The 26322-nt window shown below is 41.7% G+C and overlaps 1 protein-coding gene across 7 annotated transcripts; it reads left to right on the top strand.

Moving 5' to 3' along the window:
• The first annotated feature begins 53 nt into the window (after nucleotides 1-53).
• On the top strand, nucleotides 54-21625 carry LOC311064915 (sentrin-specific protease 7). 7 transcript variants are annotated; one of them, XM_084084972.1, is made up of 23 exons: nucleotides 54-214; nucleotides 1843-1940; nucleotides 2325-2390; nucleotides 3730-3827; nucleotides 5922-6206; nucleotides 6901-7115; nucleotides 8355-8464; nucleotides 8949-9273; nucleotides 9936-10111; nucleotides 10678-10818; nucleotides 10907-10940; nucleotides 12828-13052; nucleotides 13739-14133; nucleotides 14260-14387; nucleotides 15266-15382; nucleotides 15602-15718; nucleotides 16176-16271; nucleotides 16360-16571; nucleotides 16747-16799; nucleotides 17571-17614; nucleotides 19626-19694; nucleotides 19815-19965; nucleotides 20098-21625. In XM_084084972.1, the coding sequence occupies exons 2-23, from the start codon at nucleotides 1878-1880 to the stop codon at nucleotides 20221-20223; spliced, it is 3246 nt and encodes a 1081-aa protein (XP_083941098.1). In that variant the 5' UTR covers nucleotides 54-214; nucleotides 1843-1877; the 3' UTR covers nucleotides 20224-21625. The 7 variants fall into 7 exon arrangements, with proteins under 7 accessions (XP_083941098.1, XP_083941097.1, XP_083941101.1 ...); XM_084084971.1 differs by having other exon boundaries at nucleotides 5919-6206; XM_084084975.1 differs by lacking the exon at nucleotides 2325-2390.
• The last annotated feature ends 4697 nt before the right edge of the window (nucleotides 21626-26322 follow it).

Here is a 26322-nt window from a genome sequence, read left to right as displayed (position 1 = left end):
TCCACAACCACAACTTTCACCGGAAGTTCCTCACGAACCCGGAAGCGCCAGCATATAAATATTACAAAAGCGTCACTACCTACAGCGTGCGTTTATTATTATGCTTTTACCTTTATATCTATCGTGCTCAGCTCACCGCCGGGATTTAACGAGGGCGACTGTCATGTGAAGATGACTTACTGATAGCATTTGAGGATCGTGTTTTGCGCAATCAGTAAGTTAGCTTTTGTTTTAGCATGTTGGACAATGTATCCAGCTTCTCCTTTAAGCTAATGCTAAATCTGGACTGGTACAGCATTGTCTGTCTTGCTATAAACACTGTGAGGGAAAAACATGGACCATCATTGTGGTTTGCGTGATGCAGGTGCCTTTATAACTGAACTGTATTGGTGTAGACCATGTATATTAATTAAATAAACAATGGCATCAAAACACATTTTTTGTGTCCTTAATGCTACCGACTAGCTTAGCATTTAGCTAGAGAGATATCAAGTCAAGTCAGCCATTTATGCACACGAACACAATGCAAACTACACTTGTTTTTTGATTCTGAAATGATGTGGAGAGTTGAATTGAACTGTAAATGAAATGCCAAGCTTGTGATGAGCATAGCTTGGTTCAACGCCACAATCAGAGGTCCATTTGGTTCCATTTGTATGCTCTGCTCACTTGAGAACCACTGCTTTAATACAGGGAGCACTTTTCAGAATTGATTCATTCTAATCTTTGGGCTGTCAATAGCCTTGGATTAAGACTATCATAGATGTATTGTATCGAGTCTGACTTATGCTTTCGTATCTATGATATGCAAATGTCAAAATCGATAAAATACATCCATGATAGTCTTGATCCAAGGCTAGGCTGTCAACATCTGGGCTAGTTGGCCTTTAAGCATAGTAGTGTCTGCTACCACAACACCCATGCTGCCAGTATGATTGTCACGAATCACGATTGATTGGTTGCTTATTTAACCAACACAGTGATAATGCATTTTTAACTTGTTTTGAGTTACACAGGGGTGCTTTTATCTTCTTCAAAACACCCTTTCCATTAAGACGAGAGCAATTCTGCTGGTTTGACTTTTGGGTGCAACATTTATTCAAACGAATCGATTTAATTGTATCAAATAATTTATTTTAATCAAATACATAAAAAAAAAAGGAAGCCTATTTACAAGCTCACAATACATCACATGGTGTTGCAAGCTTGCAGTTAATTGTAGTTGCATGACACTGTGAAGTACAGACCAGATAAGAATGTTTGTAAACAAACAGGTATTTCCGGCTAGGATGTCTATTGGATGTTTCCACGATATAAAATTAAAGGTGCGTTCGGAAATTAAGCACTGGAGCACACTCGCCTATTAGTTTGTATTGGCCTGTGCGCTCAGTGCTGTATTTTCGAACGCACCCTAAGTGTCCAAAACATTAGCTATGTCTAGTTTGTCTACCTGTGGATATTTATAACAAAAATAAATAATATTTCTAAAGGTCGATTACAATATCATAAGTGTTGTTCTTCCAGAAATAAGGTTAATGAATAATACTGCTCCAATGCTACCCTGCCGGAGTTATCAACCCGGAAATACATTTTTGGTTGTGGTGATGAAACAATGATTCCGCTTAAGTGGTTAATCAGACAAATCTATTTAATCGATTGTAGACAATTATCTAAGAAATGTTCACGTTAATATATAAAGACATAGCAGAAAAACACTTGAAGATTATTCGAAAAATATATAGATAGAATCATTGATATTTGCAGCCCTAGTTTGACATGCTTGTCATATTGATCAGTTTGTCAAATGTGACCGTTATTACATGTTATGTGATCATCTTGCAGAGTCTTCCTTGCTGTGCCCTGCCCAACCTTGAACTATGATGACGTCGCATAGAAAAGCCTTAACCATCTCACTTGCTGTTGACAAAGATAAATCGATGGTAGGTATGGTGTGCTGTATCCTAGTCTTCCAGCAGCTTCAGCAATATATGTTGAATGCTGTATGTATACATACAATTAGAACAAAGAATAGCCACTATGTACAGGTCAGTTCATGTTTTTGAATCTCTGCATCTAATAGTAGGCTGAACAGCATAGGCCCATTTATGCTCCTGTAAAGTGTGTATGGGGGGGGCGCAGCCATCCGTGCTTTATACAGGTCCGCAGTATCAAGCCCAGAGCTTAGACTTAGAGCATAGTAATGTCTGCCAATCACGGAGGGCCCCTTCTGTCTCCGCCTCTAAACTTTGCAGGGGTATAAATTGGCCTCATGATGTGTATGTCCACAAAAGCATTCTGTAGTAATCCCCCTTGTGATTTTGTAGATGGGAAGTCCTCTCAGAATCCCCAAGATGCATCTCTCACCAGGGTGTGGTGAGATGGAGACACAGGTCACCATTGCATGACTACTCTTCTTACGCTCGGCTTGTGTTCTGATCTGGTGACATGCTTTTGTCAAAACTTGGCAATGCTGTTGCAGGGGCTGTTGCAGTGAAGGAACTTCACCTGCAGTGATTTAGGGTGGCTCACACCATTCTTTTGGTTTTTGCAAATTAGTCCCGATTTTAGCGCTATATAAATAAGCTTTATCGTTAGGCTATTGTATTACTGTGTCTAAATTGGCTGGCTCTCCCTTTTCTTACGGGTGAAAGCCAAACTGGCTTAAAAAAATGTTTCATTTGGGGGAGGAAAATATTGCTGCAGCTCTATTTAAATTTCTCCCTACAGAAGTACATCTCCCTACAGAAGAACTGCGTCCGTAATCATTTGTTGTCTGTTGTCTGCTTCCACCATGCTGAAACACACTATCTCCTATGCATAAATGAACTTTAAAGGACAAGTCCGGACTAACATAACATATAGCCTTTTTTCTACTTATATTGATCCCAAATGACTGGCCATGGGGTCTATTTGCAGAATTGCCCCTGTTGTCCAGTTTCCCCAGCAGCCTCCATAGCATAGAGTGGAGCCCATAAGCATATATTATTTTAGACCGGCTTGTCCTTTAAGACATAGTTAAAATGCATATCTTCGTAGCATTGCCTCACTCACTGTTTTTTTTCATGGACCCCAAGAAGAAACGGGAGGTTTTTGTTTCAAAACTATGGAAATGAAATTGATTTTGTGGTTGATTGTCTTTTTTATTTGGACCTGACATTAAAGGAATTAATGTTATGATACTGAATGATTGTATAAAAACTGACTTTACATGATCAGCTGATGTGATCTAACAGTCGTGAAACACTGGAGGACTGGAGGAAATAACGTGACAGTGTGACTTTTAGGTTTACAGTTTAGGCATTTAGCAGACGCTCTTAATCCAGAGCGACTTACAGTAAGCAATGGCACAAGATAATGCATCATAATACATCATAATATATCAATAATACATCAAATGCATAGAAATAGTAATCTAATAATAAAGTAATACATAAGTAAACAAATAATCTAATAACTAATACATTACAGGTGAAAGTATTTGAAGATTCAGGACCAAAATCAAATTACACACCATTTATTTGATGAAGAAATGGCATTCAATACACACTCATTGAATTGCAAAACAAGAAGAGCCTAGTCTCATGAAAAATAAAAAAGTGTAAACGTGAACATAGCTGTAATGGTGGTTGCTTGCCATCCCCTGTGATTGGCACAGTTTTGCATTATTGTGGTTTTTGCGACAGCAAAATGAGTGTGGATGGAACCTTACTCTGGTCCTCTTTCCAGCAGATTCACTGGACCAAGATCACAGAACGCAAAGCCCGATACCGTCGTTCACAACACAACAAGAATGGTCTTAACCAGGACGCTATGAGGCGAATTGCAAGGTAAGAAATTAAAGTTTAGAGCATAGTAATGTCTGCAGATCACGGAGGGCCCCTTCCCCTGTCCAAACTTTGCGGGAGTATACATTGGTTGGCCTTATGATGTGTATTTCCACAAAAGCATTCTGTAGTAATCCCCCTTGTGATTTGTAGATGAGAAGTCTTCTCAGAATCCCCAAGATACGTCTCTCACCAGGGTGTGGTGAGACAAACTGAAAAGAAACAAGTTGAGAAAAAAACCCAATATATATATATATATACACACATTGCATAAAAAAACATTAGGTATGTAAATGAGGTTAGACATAAGGTGCAAAAGAGTAGCAACTCATCGATAGGTCCACATAGCAGCAGTTATGTACCGAGACATGAAGTTTGCCATGAGTTGCAAAAAGTAGAAGCAGAAGGGCAGGTCCACATAAAAAGATAGTCCGCATATGAGCATTTAAATTGATTCTTGATAATATTTTTGCTGTTTTTAATCTTAGATGTTTTTCGTTTTTGTATTTTTAAATTCATCATAAAGTAAAGTAATGTTATACAAACAGAAATTCTCCTTGTGTTCAAGCCAGTAAATGATAGAAAAAAGTGTCATGTTTGGGATTGAATTGAAGTACTCTTTAAATGTGCCGGTCAGTGTTATATGTTAAGTCCAAAGATCAGCCTGTGTACATCTTTATGAAGGACTCACCCAATCACCAGCTAGCTTCTCAGACATACATTATTTAATTTAACTAGTTTATCAGTAATTCCATTGTGGTGTTTACTGGCACAACTCATTGCAGTTTCTTTAACCACAAGATGGAGCAGAATGTGTTCTCAGAAATTAATGATTTATTTGAAGTAGGTTATCAGTAATTCCATGGTAGTGTTTACTGGCACAACTTAGTGCAGTTTCTTTAATCATCACAAGATGGAGCACTCTACCATAGTATTTATTTTCTCACATATGTGGCATACAGGTAATGTTCATTATAGCATTTCAGAGCTCAGAATAAAGTAAAATAACTTGAGTACTGCTGTGTGCCAAATGTGCAGTGTAGACGTAATGTTTTTCACTTAAACAGTGGTTGGTTTGATCATTTAAGTTGAAGAACTCTAATAATGAACCTTTCAGAATTCGTAACCACTATATTGTATTTTTTTTCTTGTGATCATATCAAAGTAGGCCTACATTTCACTGTCAGGGTGAGTTATTATCTAAAGTGTTTTTTCCCAACTGAAGACATAATAATAAATAACGTAGTTGTTCAATGAATGTGCCAAACAGTGTTATTTGCCCTTCTCAAGGCCAAATACGGATAACTGTATGAACAGTGGTCGAGGGCCATTTTGTTTCACTCCAACTTCTTTTACTTAGCTTTAAACCAAGTCATTTTGTCAACTGGTCAGAGGGAAAGTAGCCTGCTACCTGTTTGCTTTTCTCCACACGCACTAAGTCTACATTTTTTGTTTCATTTTATAAAATTAGGGTAGAAGCTGGAAAAATAGCATTTCAACATTTTGTGTTTTAAACCCTTACCTCTGCTCTAGTGTAGTACACAATAAATGGTTTAAAACCAAGTTCCAAATTCAATTTAAGGTAAGACAAATTCAGTTTAAAATGATATAGAGAGGTGCCGTGTAGAGTAGAATCAATCAACTCCACCAATTTTAAAAGGTGTCGGGTCCTTTAAAAAAATATATATATGCAAGGAAATACAGTTGCCGTCCTTTCCCAGATTTTCAAACAGGCAATGTTATATTATAATAACTTAATTTGTCTAAAACTTTCTTTTCTGCTTAGCGCTCCACACTGCCATACTTTAAGAGGACATTGTTTACTAGTCTCACTGCTCCTCCTCACCAAGCTTATCATGTCCACACACAGACCACATTACTTATCTGCCCCACTCCACTCCCCTACCCCCCCCCCCCCCCCCTCTCTGCCCTGACAGTCACCGTCTCGCTATTGGACACTAGGAGTTAATACATAGCATGATCAGACATGGCAGGGGTGATAGGAGTCAGAATATCTTCAAGGGCTGCAATGAGGCGACGGGGGCACCATACCAGGAAGCTTTCGACCCACTCTGTCTCTCTCCTTATCCACAGCAGGAAGCCCTGTCTGGTCCTCATGGATGTTCTGAAGACGGAGAAGGGCAGAGCGTTTCTGGACAGCCAGAGGTGGAGCCAGGAAAGAAAGAAAAGCGGACAGACGACGATGACTAGTGCTCAAAGGGTCAGTGGCGGGAAGAGAGTGTCTCAGAGCTGCCGAGACAGATCGGGTGGGAGAGAGGCCAGGACCATGGGGTCAGCACGAAAGAGCTCAAGAAGACTCAACCAGGAAACTCTCTCCACTCCCAAACGCAACCAGGAGAGACTCTCTCTGTGCTCCCGAAGGTAAACAGCTCTCTGAACTTAGACAGTGGCAAACGTCTCTCCCGACGACCCACAATGCACTGCAAAAATCACAAGGTGACTCCCAGGTAGTTGGCTGTGGATCAGTCGATAGGACTCTAGTCATTAAACACCAGACTGCGAATAATGAGCTGGAAAATGATCCACAGTCACCCAAGAAACATGTCTGTTCATTTCATTTCTGAAAATGTATTTTGAGTGGAACCGTGTCTCTTTAATCTTTTTGAGTTTAAGACAGCGTGGTGGGTTTTCACTCTTCAGACCAGAGAATAATGACTAAAAATAGCCATAAAAAACTCTAGGAGGTACACTTTTATTAAGGGTATTTCTGCTGTTTGTTTTAGATGTTTTGCAAGAAACGACCTTTTAATGGCGTTTGGCTTGGCCAACAATGCCGCGGGCTCTCCACTTTTTCCAGGCAGAAAAGTTGAGTGATTTTATTTGGAATAATACCACACAGTAGGGGTTCGCAACTATAGAAATGCTAGGTCGACTCTTCGTTTTGTGAGATTTGTTTATCTGTTAAATCTTTCTTTTCCATAACCAGTTTCCTTATAATTAAGTACCCTTTTACTATATAAAGTTCTACTCACTGAACTTACTACGTTTGGCATAGCCAATCAGGGTGTTGTAATAATATGACGGATCATTACGTTAATTCTTGTTTTTCTTTGAGGTTAAACGTTGAGACTGGTTCAGCAGAGGAGAACGACAAAGAGGGAGATGCTGTAGAACTGGAGGTGGTAATAGATGAAGACAGTTTTGAAGATCGAAAGTACACAGCAGATGGAGATCATTTATCAGACGACGAAGAGAGAGATGCTGTAGAAGAGTTGGAGGTGGTATTAGATGAAGACATTGGAGAGGACTGCAAATACACAGCGGTTGTAGGTGGGTTTGCACAGTGGTTTTCAACGTGGGGTCCGGGGACCCCCAGTGGTTCTTGAGGGAATCCCAGGTGGTCCTCAGCCAGTATTTTTGTTTCACTAGAATTGTATTCACTTGAAAATATTACAATACCAAACAATATAAGCAAGGCTATTCTAACATTGTTTCAATATCACCACGATGAATCAATTTCTCATGTGCAAGAATTATGACAAAACATATGTTTTGGCTTTTCTGCCTTTTATTGATAGCTTTTTTATTTGAGACGGACAGGAAAGAGGGTGAGGGAGACGGGATTCGAACCCACATCATGCTATCAGAGCGCCGAAGAGCGCCGAAGTGCCGAACTTGTGGCTAGGCCAGCGGTCCGGGCCAACAAAACATATTTTCATATGAGGATCCATAGAATGGAATACATTTTGGGGGTCCTAATGAAAGTAAATTTGGTGGTTCGTGACAAAGTTTGAAAACTCTTAGGTTAGCTTGTATGAAAACACAAACATGCACATGTACCCAGGTATTGGCAGCCACAGCTGTCTTTCCTTCTTTCACCTATATGCCTGCCCTTGACCACTAATGTGCTCAATTGTGTGGTTCGTATTTCCCAGCCAAAACTCCTGCTGAGACAGAGGGAGTGGGTAATGTGTGTAGGGAGCGCTTGTTTAGTTTAATGTGATAACCTATACCATCTACCACAGCTTGCCAACTCAGACGGCGTGGCCATTAGCTGCTAACTCGGGAGCATCTCGCTAGCCTCAAGGCCTCACTGTCAGCGTGCCTTGCCTTGTTCCCAAGTGATTTGAAAACTCATGCATTTGTTGTAAAACCTTCCACATATGCGAGACCTTGCGTGAACCAAAACCCCCCCCAAAGTTTCTCTTGGCAATGGCATGCACACAGTTCTGACTACATTGTTTTCCTTTTGGGGACATCATTAAAGTCCTGGAGATGAATCCCCATCTCCACCATCCTTCTTATAGGGTTCTTCCCTGCCCTCTGCCCCTCATTCAAGGAGCTCTCCTACTTGGGAGAGGTATAGTGACACTCTTGGCCTCACTCCCAGGGTAAATAAACAAAAGAAATGCTGCACTTTATAGTGCCGTAAAACCTAAATGTGCTGAATTTATTCTGCTTTCCCCCCCGGACACCTATGGCCTCATCTGAACTTTTGGGCATTTTGTTTTTCCACTGCTGTGTTCGTTTGTTTGTGCAGTAGATTAATAATGGTGTGTGCTTCTGCAGACTGTGGGTTGATGGTGAATTCGGGGCCAATACAAGACCCAGTTGGACATGTGCCCGCAGTACACAGCACCAAGTTGAAAGACCCTGGAGATGAGGAATTCCGTGGCAAGGTGGGTTCTATGCATGGAAACGGGAAACGATGATCAGATTAAAATGGTACAGCATGGCATTTGACTCAGTTCCAGCATTATGGAGGCATTTAGTAGATATTCTTATCCAGAGTAGGGCTGTGTATAGAGGCAATATGATGCGTGCCACTGTGCAGGGGTTGTGATTCAATATGTTGAGATATATTGTGATTCTGTAAGCAGTGTGATGTATAGTGATTAAAAGAGAATATTTCTGGAAAACCCATATTATTAAAACGCACTATATTCATAAATGGGAAAGTAAAGGAAAGTTAATTTTTTAATGTAATCAGAACAGTGGGATGGGCATTCGTATTTAGAACAGTCCCTGTAACATCTAACATTTGCATATACAGTATTAGTAGTAATGCAGCTCACTCTTGCCGCCCAGTCTTACAATCCTGTCTGTTTATTCTCATGTGTCTTAAATCTCTTTCAACTTCATCATGTGGTGTCGTCTCAAAAGAAGAGGAAAAAGGAGTCTCCGGAGCTCAACTGCAATGGCCGAAACACCCCTAAACGCAGCAGGGAGAGCGTGTTACGCCTCTCTGGGGAGGTGAACAGAGCTGAAGGACCAGCCAATAAACCTCTCTGTCCGGAAGACAGCGGGGGAGACGGCGAGTCTGAGACTCCGGAAAGCGGGTTCGTGCAGATCACAGTAGAGACAGCGGAAGGTGGTCTACACCCAGTCGGCAGTCCTGTTTTGGGGGCCAGAAAGAGTAGAGGAAGCCTTGGGCTTTGCCCCTCCCCCAGCCAGGATGATATGGTCAGAACTGGTCACTCTGAACCAAGTGAGTATAAATCTAATTGTTGACATTTCACTTCTATCATGCACATTAAAATGTGATTTTAAATACCTGCTGCTATTTTTATATGCTGGATATGTTTTCCATCTGCACAAGAAGCATTTGTGCCTTCCGTAGTGCCATTTATCTGCTATTATGTTTTTTTTATCATGCACCTTTTGTATATTGAACTTTTGTATTTTATTTGACTGTGCCTTCCTGTTATTTGACTTGTTCTGTGTTCCCTTCTTCTCTTTTCACTCTTTCCCTATTCTAACTTTCCAACTTCCTTGTAACGGCAAATGTTGAGCAAATTCTCAGTGTTAATTTAACTCTTGAGAGTGCATCAGTGGAACCAAATGGTCCCATAAAGGCATGTGTGTGTGTAATTCTAAAATGAGCAAGTGTGTGTGGGCGTACACAGCGTACAGTGCTTCCTGCCTTTAGCTCACCCATGTGCCCGTCAAGGCTTACTGTCCTTCGCTCTCATTCCAAGCCCGTTAATCCTCAGTCATGTAGTGACATATACGAGGATGTCTCTGCTTCTGTGCGTGTGTGTGTGTGTGTGTGTGTGTGTGTGTGTGTGTGTTATCTTGAGAAGGAGCAATATAGCACCAGAGTGTGAGAGGCACACAACAAGCTTAAAGTGTGCTTTATCCGTTTTTCAGTTGTGCTGTCCAGTGACGATGAGGAGGGTGGTGCAGAGTGCCAGCGCCACAGTGCGGTCTTCTACCCTCCGATTAGCACTGACAAAGACCCAGATATGGTCAGAGCCAAAGAGACTCAGACAAAGCTCACACAGGAAGACATGTCCTCACAGGAGCTACATTCTGACATGGACGAGGTGGGAGGAAGATCACCTGTGTGCCCCTTTTTCACCTGTATTGTCCAAACACAGACAAGGTGTAGTTCTTAATTATTATTAGCTATACCTTGTCTGTGTTTGGATAAGGATCCTATTAAATTGGTGAACCATCTATTTGTCACCAGAGTAGGGTTGTACAATATATTGATATATCGATATTGTGATGAGGGATTTTGGATATCATAATACTGTTATGTCATAACAGTATGTTAATCAAAAGATGTCCATACTTTAAACACTTTTCATAGCAGATACAAGCCAAGAATGTGTCACAGTACACCGCGTTGTGAGCTTGTAGGCAATTTTTGGGGGGCAAAGTTTACCAAAATTATATCATCGCAATATTGATATTTGGTTAAAATATTGTGATATTTTGTCCATATCGCCCAGCCCTACGTCAGAGTACCAGTGATTTCAATATTTTAGCGCTAAAACTGATGAAATGTGTGTCTGCAGATGTCTACTCCACTGACCTGGGATTTCTGACCCCGAGTTCAGTTTGGCAAACTTGGCCTGACTCTGTTGCTTGTGTGTGTGTGTTGCAGGTGGTGCGTGTGGTGATCGAAGACCCTAATGTGGTGGTTCCAGTCCTCACAGAGCCCCACACGCCCAGTCCATACTCCCCACTGCCCTTCTCTGCCTTGCACTGTGGAGGTTGTCGGGCAGAGGCTAATGGAGACTTTATGGTAACTCACAGAAATGGCAGTCCTGTGCAGTGTACTCAAAGTGTCACATGTGGTGGTGGTGTGTAACATGTTGTTTTATCCCCTATAGGCATCAGACCAAAGAATCCTCATACCTTTGAAAGGTAATGTTAATATTTTTCAATTTTCAATCAGAACTGACAATACTTGAACAAACCATGTGCCCAGACTAACTCGCACTAGTTCCCTCTAGTCTGGGAGATGTTTTTTTTTAACCCGCTAAGCTGTCAATAGTATGCTTGATTTAGCATGTGACCTGTCTGTAACCTTAAGTGTGAGCTTTATAAACTCCTAGATAACGCTTCAGCTCATTCTGTTGTAAGCACAGTGTCTGCAAACTATCCCCTCACTGAAACGGTACCAACAGTTATGTCAACGTGTGTGAGTGTGTGAGTGTGTGTGTGTGGATTAGATCCTCAGGGCCTTAGTTCACTTGTTCAACCTTGAGCACCTGAACTCTTCCTGTAAGGTGCTTAGTGTGTGACCTATGATTTAGTGTGTAAATATGAAATGCATGGTTATCTGTGTATGGAACTAAGCTACATCTAATCCCCTACCTTGTAACATCGTGTACTGACTGAGAATTAATGTGTACAAGTACCTTTTCATTAGGTTTTACGATGAAAGTAATAAAATAAAAGTCAGTTATGAGCTGAACATCTGAAGCAGGCCCACTTACAATGTTTGTTTTAAAGATGCATACTTTTACCTCCTTACGGGAAGTGGGAACCCATTGAATGTCTTTATGCTAAACGTATAAATGCTGCACTATACCTAAAAAGAAGTCAACATTTTTTGGGGGTTGCTGTTCTCTGAGTACAAACCGCTTTGAGTGCTGAATGTTAGACCCCACTATATACAGTGCTGGAACAGTAATTGTGACACCTGGATCTGATAGTGGAAATAAAACAAAATAAATGGCGAGCATCTTGATTTTCTGACCAATGTTCACATTGGTGTCTCTGTGGTGCTGTTTGGCTAGTTATAAATTCTTGGAGGCGCAAGAACTGCAAAATAACTTCGGCAAGGCAGTGCGTTTGTTCATTTTCTCCGCAATGATGTAATTCTGTTCTTATTAGCACACCAAACGTCTTTTAGGTAAGAAGTATGCAGTCCTATTACTAGGAAAGAGAGTGGAAAAAAAACTCACAACCAACTAAGCATCAGATTGCTGGATGACAGCAGTTGTAAAATTCAGCTTGTTGCCTTCTAAGCAGTTCTCCGCTTGTAAGTACAGTAACCCTAGTCTTCATAATTACAGTTCTCATTTTGAGTTAACAAAATGTACATATTCTGAAATGTGTATTTGAAAATGCAACATTTTGAAAATGTAATAATTGAGCTTCAGCTATGTCTGACAAGTTCCTTTCATCTAGTGGTAAAAACATTTAGATGGAGAACACGGGATGGTTGTGAGGCATGAATGAGTTTAGGCCGTTTACAGTTTCCGTAGCAACGGTATTGTCGCAGTCTCTCTGGGATATGGGATATAAACAGCAGACTGGGCCGTCCCTAAAACTGGACAGTGTCTGACATCAACAGCGTCTACATCAAGGTGACGAGTGGAGATCATTTACTGTTTCCATAGCACATCAACCTGTATGTATATTATACTGTATATTTTGTGTATTCGTATATAGAAATGTTAAATAGCTATACCCTCTCCATTACTTTCTCTTGCTCTATTTTTCTCTCTCCCTTCCCAGGCAAGTGGGTAAAAAAAAGATGGTCCCACGCATCACTACTACTAGACTGGGAATTTGTATGTGTGAGAGAGCGAGGGAGGGAGGGCAACATGTGCATAACATTACAATGGCAGATTCATGTGAACATGTGTTGCAACTTGTTGCTTGAGGTTAGACAAGGTGAAACTCTTGCAACTCTGTCAGACAGCATCAGCCGACCTACAGCGGTGGGATTCAGGCCGCCGCAATGGTTGTTCGCAACCGGGGGAGTTAGCCTAGGCTAAACGTGCCTCCTCTTGTCCACAGATGTGAGTGGTGAGGTCGAGGTGATGCTGACCCTGCAGTGCGAGGAGCTACTGCAGTACAGTGTGTGGGATCCTCTGGATCTGATGGCCCTGGGGCTGGAATATGAAGACAAGGGGCCCCCTCCTGCTGCTTTCCTCTTGCTCTATGTGACAGACTCTCTGGCCAGCACCATAGAGAGTGACATGCGAAAGCTATCAGTAAAACAGCAGGAAACCTTTTCCACGGGTAAGACTCGCCGCAAAGGTTACACACAGATCAAACACTTTTTGTTACTAAATTTTGGACTGGTGTGATCTATCTATCGCACAGCAATCTGGGAACCCATCGTCAAATAAAAAGGAAAAACAGCGCCCTCTGCTGTTTTTCACTTGTTCATTTGACTCTGGGCTGAGCTGTACGGAGGACCCATGCTCACGGGAAACCGGGGTTTTGGTCTGCCTTCAGCCTTTCACTTCCGGTGGTGCGACTATGTTTTCATTCCCACTAACAATATTTCTCCACGGAACACTAACACCATTTCTCCCAAAGAACATGGATCGTTTTGGTTATAAGCCCACTTGTTTCCATGATGAAAGAGCAAGTTAAAATGTTATTAACTTTCCGTGGTTTTGTCGGCTCCGAGGACGCTATTGTTAAATGAGTTTCGGCTTGTTTCCAGTGGGGAACTAGCAGCACACACGTAAATCCCGCCCACTACATTTGATTGGGTAAAGCACGGCCTGCTTCCTGATCTGATGGCACGCCCACTTGTAGCCAATGTGCATAGGTTCTTAACGCTGCTACCGACAGATTGAAGCGCAGCGATGGATCTGTTTTTGAGAGATTAATCGCACAGTGGCACATGCACTTTTAATGCACATCAGACCTCATTCTAAGCAGTCTTGTGTGTGTATATATTTTGTTTTCTTCAGGCGAAGCCAGCCCATTTCTCCTCCTGTGCCTGAAAGATCCTTTGGTGGGTTTGCAGGGTTCCATCCTGCGTTCCATCCTGGACATTGTGTGTCTCAACAGCCTGGCACAGCTAAGTGGCCACACAGACCAAGGCATAGGCTTTCTCAACAAGTTTGAGGACATCCACACACCTCTCCTTTCTCTGGATGACAGTCTGCTGCTGATCAGAAGAACAGGACTAGATCCCCATTTGCTCTGCCTAGTAGGTCAGGACAGGAAGGAGCCTGCAGCCAGCATGGCCTTGGACGGGGACATAACTGGGCTAAAGATGGAATCGGTGCCAGAACCAGACGCAGTGCCTCAGGACAAGCCAGACGAGGATAAAAAAATAGGACAGAAGGAACATTCTGCTGAGGTGAGGGGTGTGTGTGTGTGTGTGTGTGTGTGTGTGTGTGTGTCACCAGTTGGAAGAATGTGATCACAATGTGAGTGTTGCTTCAGAAGCAAACCATCTTTCCTGACACAAATTTCCTCCACCCAGGAGAGCAGTGCGGAGCCCATACCCATATACACTGTGTGCCATCGGAGGACCAGAGGGTCCTACTCTGTGTCCCTCTCCAAACCTGACTCCAGCTGGACTAAATATAAACACCAGGGGCTGGCCCGCAGGCATGTAACCATAATGCTGTTGTCGTTACCCACATTCAGCTTCTCTATGAGTATGACCTCCAAATCTGGTACTGGAGTCTGTGATTTTATTCCTTTGAGGATTTGGTCATTAAAGCTGCACTATGCAAGATTTCGAACCCAAAAGTATTTTAACTTAAAATCAGCCCGTCGCCTCTAATGAAATTGACATTTATAGCAATGTCTGGTCGTCTACGACTAGTGGTGCAACATCCCCCCCCCCCCCCCCCCCAAAGAGTTACCTCTCAACGTACACAATGTGTGAAAATTCTCCAGTGCAGCTTTAAATTCAATTATTATTTTAAAGCTTTAACTATGACAAATCTACTCATTAACCAGCACACACATATCTGCTACCAGTTGCACATAAAAAAGCTAATTATATAATTGATTACATTCTCCTTGTCACTGCTGGTGACATGGTTAAACTCACAGCCCGGGACAGCTATTACCACAGCTGTTAATACTGGCTCAGAACAGGATGTTATAATATGAATATAATAGCTTATGAGTCAGAGGCAATATTTTGCACATTGTGCAACAAAAAAAATGAATGTTTCAGACTGACACGGTAAGCCTTTGTACCTTCATTCGTATATGCAGGACAGGTGAATCTGCTCATGCCTGAAATTCTGAAAATGTATCTACACCATCCCCTTTGAATTTATTCTTCTTATAACTTCGGCCTTGTTGGGTCACAACTGACAGCTTCATAGTGTTCCCCCTCAGTCTATAAACCTTTTGTGTGGCCTTTTAACATCGCAGTGTTAATTCAATAGGCGGTCAGTGGTGATTTTCATATGTTGAGGAATGTCTACATTAATGGTAGTTGAGCTTGTTTCTCTTCCTTCATTCCTCAGGTTAATCCAATTTCCTCCTCCGCCTTCAAAAGGAGGAATCACCGTGACAATGGAGGACCTGCAGTGTCTCGACAGTGGACAGTTCCTCAACGATGTCATCATCGATTTCTACCTCAAGTGAGTGGCGTCATTTCTCCGTAGACAGGAAGCAGGGGTTTCATCGGGTTCTGGAACAACATCAATATTGACCTGACTGTATGGATACTGGTAGTAAATAAGAATAATTGTAATGCATTTCATTAATTAATGTATTGAACAGATTTTTCCATCAGGCAAGAAGACTCATGTCAGTCAGGTTTTAAAAAACATTTCAAAGGTCGTGTGTTTCTTAATCAGATACCTGATCCAGAATGCCCCTGCCGAGGTTGCCGAGCGCTCGCACATCTTCAGCAGTTTCTTCTACAAGCAGCTGACGCGCAGAGACAACGCCAGCGAGGACGGCACCAGTGCCTCGTGAGTAGTGGCCCATCTGTCTTTCCCACATTTGCTGATAAGAGAGAGAGAGAGGAGTGTATTTTGATGGTGTTCTTGTTAACCACATGAACCCTACGGCCCCTATTCTTGGCATGTCATAATAGGTGAATATTCAGCAAAAATAGCAGATCTACAAGCTCACATCATGTTGCGACATGTGATGAGTTGTGAGCTTGTAGATAGGCTATATTTGCCATTTGACATACAACAAAGTATGTAGGGTTTAAAGACCCGATGACACAGCCAGTGTATATCTGATTCTGCATATCACGTGATTGACAGCCTGTCAACCGGTGTCAACGGTCTGCTATTGAAGTATATAAAAAGTGAAGCAAGAAATTGATTAAAAAAAAAACGTAATCATTGATTTATTTTGTCATAATGTCTATAGATGATTAATGTTTGAACTGTCGTTTTGCTTTCCACCTGCACTCAGAAGTCAGAGACAGCGGCGTCACCAACGAGTGAAGACCTGGACGCGACATGTCGACATCTTCAAAAAGGACTTCCTGTTCGTGCCTGTCAATCAGGAGTGAGTGCTCATGCACAGTACAGTATGTTAACACACTCGCTACACTTAAAACACTTGATGATTAATTTGCCTCTCGTTCTTGATACAGGTCTCATTGGTATTTGGTTGTTATTTGCTTCCCTGGCTTGGAGGCACCCCGCTATGAACTCCAGATGAGCCCAGCCTCGCCTAAAGGAGTGCAGGACAGCATGTTTGCCGAGCCCCAGGCCGAAGAGGAGACCCATGAGTCTAAAAAGTCAAATGGTGTCACAGAGGCATTGCACGGATCAAGTCTCACAGAAAACCAAGACACTCAGTCTGGTATGTGCGTCTTTAATTCTATACGCCTTAACATTTTTCTGCTCTGAGATGAATGCAGTTGTTTGTGTTGAGGATAATTTTAATTTTTTTGCACAATCAAGCAGTTTTTTGAATCACAGTAGGATGATGGGCGGTGACTGTTGTGCTCATGAGGTGATTATACATTTTTTCAAAGGTGTTCCTGAAAATCAAGAAGACTCTACCAAAGAGCCACCACCCGGCCCACTGGTAGGATCTCCTGAATCTTCACTGTCTGTCCACAAATTGTATTATTATATTATGCTTGTGGCCACTAGAGCGAGGCACATTTTGACCTGGCAGAGGTCTTGGTTTTACGACATGGTATCAAAGAGGCCAGCCATCTAGAGCAGGGTGCATAGATTATATACACATAGACACCGCGTTACCCGCTGCTGTTCATTGGAGCAATGCATCAACACAGTCGCCATATTGGCAGGGGCAAGCTGTGGCTCCTAATGCATGTATGCCTCATGTATTACCAATACACGGGGCTCTCCACTATTAAAATCATAACTCACTGAATTCTCAACCAATTTTCAAGTGCTTTGGTTTGTTACAAATGTTAGACATGTAGTGCAAATCGGTACACATTATCTCTATAGTCAAGTGATCATATTCCATTCTGATTGGTGAATTCCGAACATTGCTGGCCCACAACAACCTACCTGACCTGGCGGAGACCTTTGCTCCGAGGAGCACTTTTTCTAGTTATGTTTTGATACAGGATACTTGGTTAAATAAAAAATGTGGGTTTTCATACCAAAACAGCACATCTTGCATAGATATTAACTCTGTAATGGTTATAAAACAGAGGAAACGTTTAGTCTCAGATAGGTATATACGACTCAGGCATATTTCTTGCAGTGGAGTTATGGCAAGTTCACGTTAGCACAGTAGCACAACATTGGGGCTCTGTTTTCCTATGTGACGCACAATAAATTCTTCATCCTTTTATCCTTTCTTCTGATTTATTTGTAGAACTGCACAGAGCAAACCTGCAAAAGAAAGACTGTTTGCAAGAGGTGAGTGCAAGGTTCTGCATAAATACACAGGGCTGAGTGACTGAATTTTCTCCTGCACTTTGCTCAGTGTGGCTTTGGCTGGTGAGTGAGAGTTTGTGTAGCATGCCATGCTAATTAATATCAGCTGTAGACGGAATTTCAATGTGAGGCTTACTGCGGGTGTGTCTATCGCAGACGTGCAAACGTGATTTGCTTTTAATCTTAATCCTGTTATTGGTACTCTGGTTTTGAATATTTGCCAGTACTGTTGCCAAAGCTTATATCCTTTGGCATATACTATCATTAATCTCTGTATGAAGTGAATTATACTGTGTAAAATTCCATGTCCCTCTTCAGTAACCTGTGAAACATTCAGTAGGAAATAATAAGCGGTAAAAAAAGCAACATATACAATCCAGATTTCTTCGTGTAGTTTAAAGACTCTTTACACATGTCCCCTGGTGTGGTTTTAATCTCAGATCAATACATCTACATGTCAAGTATTTCTCCCCCCAAAACATCCTTAAAGGAGCTGCTTTACAGTACCTCTTTCTTTACTCCATCTTTGCCCCTATTGAGTTCAGCGAGTGAACTCAATAAGGGCAAAGATGGAGTAAAGAAAGATTGAGTTCATGGAGTGCCATGTCTGAGGAGCAGCTTTTAGTTGTAAAACAGTATATTCATGCTTTGGAGATATAGTGCAAGAAAATGCCAGTGTATTCAAAGCTTCAAAAAGACGTTAACCAAACAACATTTTTTTTTTTGAGAAAGCAAGACTAAGTTAGCCTGGTAAACCCTCCCTCCGGAAATCTAATTTCCATTTGATTTCAGGAAGGAGTCTGGCATGATTGCTCATTCTGCAATATTGGCTGTGGGCTGGAGTTGGGCGGGAGTAATACCGTTGACTGACAACCCCTTCAACCAATGATCGTTTTCCCCTTCAGCCAATCAGCAGTTAATTTTGACGAGCTCCAGACTATGTGACGCAACGGGACTTTTGGGACGGCCATGCCGAAAATAGGTTGCCTTATTGGGATACATGCGTGTCACTCCCCGCCCCTGCCGGTTCTCTAAATTTATATTTTTAAATAGGCTCTGTCATGATTAATTGACCACATATATGAAGTTAAACAACTAAATTCTATCCAAACGATATGTTAATAGTAAATTCCGTGCCTCAAAAAAGAAGTTTGAGACCGTTTTAAGAACGAAACTAAGAAGTGACGGCACTCGGACAACAACAATGGCTGCCGTTCGTCTTTTGTCGGCGGCTCTCAGGCTGCACTCGGCTTCATTCGGGCTCACTCGAACTCGCCACCTGATTGGCCAACGTAAGCTGTCAATCACAGAACGATGAGCGACGACGCTGATAGGCGCGGTTAGGTCCTGATTTCGCTGGAAACTCCCTAATATTGCAGAATGGGCGTTCATGCCAGACTCCTTCCTGAAATCAAATGGAAATGAGATTTCCGGAGGGAGGGTTTACCAGGCTAAGACTAAGTAGTAGTGGGTAGTAGTCACGTCCTCCTTCAAAATGTATTTAGCTTGAATGTCCCTTTAAAGGATATGTATAATATATATGTTTGTCATACTGCAGAATAATGTGTTATTAATACCCTGGCCAAATTTGAATCATTCAAAGAAATTGCCAAGCATATAGAATGTGGTTTCAAAATCATGAAAAAATGAGAAGTATTCTTCTGCTCTGAACACTGGGGGGCGTGTCTACCGGATATATAGAATTATTATTTGTGAGAGCGTGAGCATGCTGGTGTGGCCCGTTTCCCACCGAGTACCGAGTGTCACAGTGGACCCCCCCCCCCCACACACAACTTTTCAGCCACTACTTCTTTTCTGTAGAGTGTTATGAAACAAATCATTGAATTTTATTTAAATGCCACTTTGCATGTAAAAACAACTGTTTATTTGGAAGGGACGATGCACATTAATGGGCATTCAATGCACAAACGTGAAATCAATCATCTGAACATTATCTTATGAAATACTTGTTTTGTACTGCTTGTCTCTCCAGACCCTGCATTCTCATCATGGACTCCCTTAAAATTTCCCACCATGAGCGAGTCTTCAAACTTGTGCGGGAGTAAGTATGATTATTCTACTAGTGTGTGGACAAAGGACATGTGCATGTATGGATGGATGGATGGATGGATGGATGGATGGATGGATTTTAGGTATACAATAATCCATGTTTGTGTGTCAGGTACCTGCAGTCGGAATGGGAGGTGCGAAGGGGCTCCGTGAGGGATTTCGGTGCTGAGCAGATGAAGAGCTCACACTGCCGGGTCCCCCTGCAGGACAATACCAGCGACTGCGGCCTCTACCTGCTGCAGTATGTTGAGAGCTTTTTAAAGGTGAGGTACTAACCTTAACAAAATATCTCTAAGCTTTCTTAACCGACGGGAGTTTGTTTCCGTTTTCTTGTGCTAGATCAAAATGTTGAACTAATGTGCTCACATCACTGTAAAACACTCTTTTACTTTTAGGACCCTGTGGTTCACTTTGACCTTCCTCTATACCTTCAGCGTTGGTTTTCACGGCAGCAGGTGCGAAGGAAACGAGACGAGATCAGGGACTTGGTACTTCATCTGTGCCGTCAACAGAACCTTTGAACATTATAATCGTATCATGTTCCTGTAGCAATCGCCAATTACTGCTCATACTGAGCAATAGATATTAAAATGTGAATGGAAAATATTTCCTTTCCTTTTTTATTTTTTAGCTGTATGATGCATTAGTGTTCTTGGAATTAGAAGATTTTGACTAGCTGCGGTTTGAATTGGTGCAGCCTCAGATGAGAGTAATCTTTGACTACATGATTTCTTGAGTATGTGAATATGAAGGGACAACTCACTGGTGCGTTGTCAAATAGAATTTACTCAAGCGGGTCGTTTTAAAGCCAAACAGTAAATATGTCTGTCCACTGACACGTCCATATATTTTTTTATCCTGTCATACAGTCATGCTTGTGTGCCCCATTGCCTTTAAACATAATGATGTAGTACTACAAACATACCTTTGCACACACGATTTGCGGGTGTAGCATTTACCTGAAGGTATAAAATGTATTTGATGGTATACAATTGTTGGTCTTAAAGATGTCATGAAATGATGGAATATATGATTTTCACACATGTCGTAATGGAGATTTTTTTTGGTGCATTATGTCTAAAGTCCCTAAAAGTCCAATCTTAATTACTTACCGTCAAACAAAAACGTAATGTGTGATTACATCAGCAATCCCTTTCATTTCATTCACCAGCTGTTTATCATTATGGAGACACTGTTGGGCTGCACTCTGTTGTGGATCTAATTCCAGATGACAGCAGGCGCATTACAAACTTTCAAGTTTTAAACTTATAAACAGTACACTAAAATATGTATCTGAAAAGATATGAGGTGAGAAATAGGCAATGCAGTAACAAACATCCTTCGGCACTCATGCTGGGCAAGACCTAGCCGGGTTGAGGAAATTACGTTGTGACACTTCACAAATCTGTTAACATTCTCCGTGAATGAAACGAGTGTTGTGATTGGTTGATTTTCCGGGGGAAATGCATCCCGCCCCTATAGACTCTCTGCATTAGGTCGTGACCAAGCTTTTCTCTTTGCAAATGAGTGAGGCTATTCGGCACTGCATCTCTCTCTGCCTCGCAATGTGATTGGCTGAGACAAACAGCCTCTGTTTTCATGACATCTTTAGAATATTTTCCATTCACAAATTTGATTTAATGATAAATCTCTGTATATATAGTTTTTAATGCAACTATTGTTTACTAATACAACTAGTATTTACAATGTTTATGGCTGCATATTGTCTAAAATGGCAACCCACAGCCACTGTTGCCTATTCAATGCCTAGTCTTCTCAGTTTTATTGGTTTTGACCTTTTATTTGGGTATTTATTTTTTATTTTCCGATGTTCAGATTTTTTATATACAGTACATGATAGATGCTAAAGTCACCAAAATTATGGATTTTTTGGAAATTCATTAAAACTTGTAGAGTGAATTACATTTGTGTTATGGTCTTTTGACAGCCATTTACCCCTGTACATCCCTGAACAATGGTGGGTGGATAGTCTGGATACTATATTATTTTGTTGTATGACACAAGAAATACTGATTGGTCAATAGACGGGTTTCCGAGCGACGTCATCACAGAGCAGAATGCGCAATCTGCGCATGCCTGGGGGTAAGGCGCGTTCGAAAATACAGCCCTGAGCGGCAGTGAGCGCACTGGCCAATACAAACTAATAGGCGAGTGTGCTCCGGTGCGTAATTTCCAAACGCACCCATAGGCTTCCCCCGCATCTGCGCGGTCATATTCCTCTCATGTTTACTAACAGGAAACCTGTCTATATTCAGGTATAGCCCACACCACTTTTCCTTAGTGGTGGTTAAGAATGAGATAAGAATTAGTCAGATAACATATAAAAGGAGGTAAATTGTGCAATATACAACCCTGTTAATTTATCCTCTCCCATTTATTGGGAGATTGTCAATTTGTCATTGCCATCAATAGTAGAAAAATGTACCATTGCCATAATCTTTCAGATGTGTATTTGACAGAAATATTTTCCTTGTTTTCCATAAGCAGTACTGTGACCCTCTGTTGTTCCCTTCCCTGGTCTAGGCAGAACAGTGTAAGAAAATGGGTGAAAGGTGAATGTAAAACCAATTTATTGTCCACCTGCAGTATTTCTCATTAATTTTCCCTTGTTGTGATGTTAGAATCAGAAATCTATTGTCACTATCTATGACTCATCCCCATAGGGGTGACCATAGTTCTGTATATTGGTGTGGTTGAGGCTGTCATGTATGCCTTTTCTTTTTTTTGGGTAGCGAATTTAGTTTTACCAATTTTTCTCCCCAATTTGGTCATTATGCCAATTGATTCCTCCCCACACATATTTCTGTGTTGTCACTGCTGCCAGTGAGGAGCCCCCACCAGGAAGACGTAGAGCCTTTGTCCTACTCCTCCCGCCCAAGACTCCCCGCTGACAGGTGCCGCCCCAGCCCTTTGGAGTACGTACAGTGACAAATATCACCCTCCCCGCACAGCTTCTCTCCCCCAAACACGCGTCAATTGTGTTCGCATAGACGCCTGACAAAGCCGGATGCACCACGGTGGATTCGAACCCACAACCTCCTTGATGGTGGGCAGTGACTTTACCACAGCGCCACCCAAGCTTGACATCCCTGCTAGCAGTCATTTAACTCAGACTTTTAGGATAAAAAGCTCATTAGTCATTCCAAAGTTGGGCATTACATGATATTGTCCGCCAACTGCTGCTCCTAAGGACTCAGCTCTCCAGATAAATATTTGACTGTAGGCTTAAACCATGAAGTATTGCCAATCTGTCCTTTCTAAGAGGATTGCACAATTGTTAAAAAGAAGAAAGAATACTGTAGACATCGAGGAGTTGGTGGTAAAGTAACTGAAGTGCCAAGAAAACAAGGATGTGTTTATGCCAGTAGCTAAGTCATGCATATCTAAGTACTGTACAAACTGCTTGTACAGTGAATCTGCAAGAGCCTCATTAAATCAGAACTACTGTAAGTTTTAAGTAATAGCCATGGCAGGTAGATATCAAGCCTATAGCATCTATATGTGTGGACAAGCCCACATTAGCACACATATCTGAATATCATACCATCATCTAAATGGGCAACAAGATACTAATAACAATTTAGGCATTGAGCAGATACTCAAATCCAGAGTGATTTACAAATTGCAATATCATAGTAAACGTCATGAACTCTAGTCGGCCAACAACAGTGTTATAATAATGCTCAAATGAAACAATGGTGCATGAATGGTTTCTAACGAGTCAGGATTTTATCACTGGATCCTTGCCTCTACAGAATGGTTGTATTTTCTATTTGTAGCTTGAAATGCTGATATTTTGTGGACTACCCTAACAATTGAGCAAACTGAGCAAGCCGGGAGTGAGCCTTTGTGACTCTCACACACATTAACCTAGCCACAAGGAACTCTTAGATTCTGTTTTTAATATCTGGAATATATAGTTGCAATACCAACCCTTGACAGCCCATACATCCAAACAGAAAAGTCCTATCTGATTGTATTAAACAAAGTTAAACTCAACAACATTGCAGCTGCACGGAAAGCTTGAATTATCCTTAAATATGTTATGAGCTACTTTCTGTCACAACACCTTCTGAAATTCCGTGCAGGTGATATTCTTCGAGTGTTGGAGTATAGAAGCGCTCGTTGGAATTCACTCAACGGTCCTGCTGTGAAGAAACATCCCTAAAGGTACTTGACCAAATTCAGTGAAAGAAAAATGTGTGACTGTACACAGTAAAATCTAATTGGATTAATTCATTGAGTATTTTACCGTGTAAGAATGTGTGTTTGTTGTTATACGGGGGGTTATGGCTGTGGGGACCCGTTTTGAAATTACACAATGCAGGAGGCAGCAGGACGTTGCGTTTTTGAAAACGAGCGCTTCCAAACCCCAACACACAAAAATAATCACCTGCACAGAATTTATTGACAGAAAGTAGCTCATAACATGTCTACGGTGGACAACAAACTTTGCAGATCGAGGATAATTCAAGCTTTCCGTACAGCTGCAATGTTGGTGAGTTTAACGTAGTTTATAATCAGATCGGACTTTTCTGTTTGGATTTATGGGCTGTCAAGGGTTGGTATTTTAACTCTAGTTATTATTATTAAATTAATTAATTTAAATTAATTCAATCTAAGAGTTGCTTGCGGCTAGCATTAACCCTGCTGTCCCCATTTAGGGTATGTCATCGGTGAAATGTTTAAAAAACGTACAAAGAAGTTGAAAATGGCAGCTCTACAAGCTCACAACGTGTCTGAAATGACTACGCCACCCTCACATGTAGGAGTGAGGGATCCTACAAACACATTAACCCTGCTGGACAATGTAACTGAACAAGGTAAGGGTCCCCAAATAGGCACAGGTTCAAAATGAACAGGTCCAGAGGCTTAGGCTGATGTATCAATAGTGTCAAGTTTATTCAACAAAATGAAGGAAGGCTACCAATGAATCAGGTTAAAATATAAAGGGAAGGGGGGTACTATAACCCAAGTCAAGATCTTAAAATGGGACTAAGCCCAAGGGCCAAATAGATGATTGGGGGCGAAGGCTTCAGGGCATACTAAAGAGGCCTCTAACCCAGACCCATAGAGAGAGAGAGAGAGAGAGTTCTGACACTAGCGTTCACTTCTTCGGGCCAGCTCTTCTACATAGCTGTCATAGCTGGCAAATAGTGACAGAGCCCTAAACCGGAAGTTCATGGAATGCATTGAAGTCTACAGCTCCTTGTAACTATTTCCAGTTTACATGAACCACGTGAGTGGCACTGTTTCTGCCCCCTCATTGGCGCAACTCTCTAATACAAGGCTCTGCTCTAACCTACAGTAGTCCTACACAGCAAACAAGGAGAGAAAAAAAGTATGTTGAAGGATGTTCTTGATATCTGCTATCTTCATAATGAAGGAATCTGTTTTTGCTATCATTTGAGTTAACTCATGTCAAAGTTTTCTTTTAAATATATTTGCTGGAAAAACTGCTTATCGTTAGATTTCCTCGATTTGGTAAACCTTTATGTGTGTACCTTGAGGTTAAGATAGTTGAGTGGATGCTGAACTGTAAATAATGATGTAATTAAGCCTTGATAAAGTCGCCTTACACTGACTTTACACTTACTAGCCATTCAAGACTAATCAGTTCAAGCAACCGGGGAGCTGGGTTTAATGATATGGACTTGGGTCAATTTAAGTCAGTGGTGACAGTAAACTGAAATCCTCAGTATTCAACAACAGTCCTAAAGTGAGAGTTGGCGGGGGGGGGGTCAACTTTAGCTTAAGCCTCTGACTCTCACTGCTGTGAATACATACAGTTTGAGAGGATTTACACTGCAGTGCCTCAGCTCATCTCCAAGCCACTACGACGGACAGATAAACTGTGTGTGCGCGCGTGTGCGTGCGTGCGCGCGTGCACGTCCGTCCGTCCGTACGTACATATATGTAGACATGGGCAACATTACTCCAAAGAAGCACTTTGATGTTGTAAGTAGCTGTTTGTGACTTAAATATCATAGACATTGGATTACGGTTCTGGAACTCTTGAGCTGTGTGTACAGTGAAGCAGATGGATCAGAGAGGCCTTATACGTGAACCCAGATCAGCATACCTTCAAGGTGTTGTGTGAAGAAGACTTATCCACAGAGACACACACACGTGAACTTTTGTTCTCTGAAATATATATATTTTTTTCAATCAATACAAGTGCAAGTGATGTCATCCTGCAACAGCCATCATGACCTAGAAAGACTGGGATTGAGTGACACTGTTGCTGCACCCTTGATTAGCCAATGTCTGTATGGATTAGTGCATCACGGTCAACTCACTCTGCAGGTGGCCTTTGCCCCGACCCGTGTCTACCTTTTCCTCACTCTACTAAGCACGCACCATCCCCTCCCTCCCAGTTTTACACCAGTAACTTCTTGGCGAGCTGCTCTAAAAGGCTTAAATAGTAAACAGGATTAGAGGGAGAGGGAAAAAGATCCTCTCCAAATGCCATCTGTGCAGTGCACAGGTAACTGAGGAGCTGTTCTTTCAGCACCACAGGTACAGGCCTCCCTTCAGTCTACAGAAGATAAGAAGAGAATGTAATTGTAGTATATATTCATTATTTCTGTATATGCGGA

Source organism: Gymnoscopelus microlampas (genome assembly GCF_963454915.1).
Source record: "Gymnoscopelus microlampas genome assembly, chromosome: 17".
NCBI classification, from domain to species: Eukaryota; Metazoa; Chordata; class Actinopteri; order Myctophiformes; family Myctophidae; genus Gymnoscopelus; species Gymnoscopelus microlampas.
Note: the sequence above shows the minus strand (reverse complement) of the source record. Positions and strands in the feature narration are given on the sequence as shown.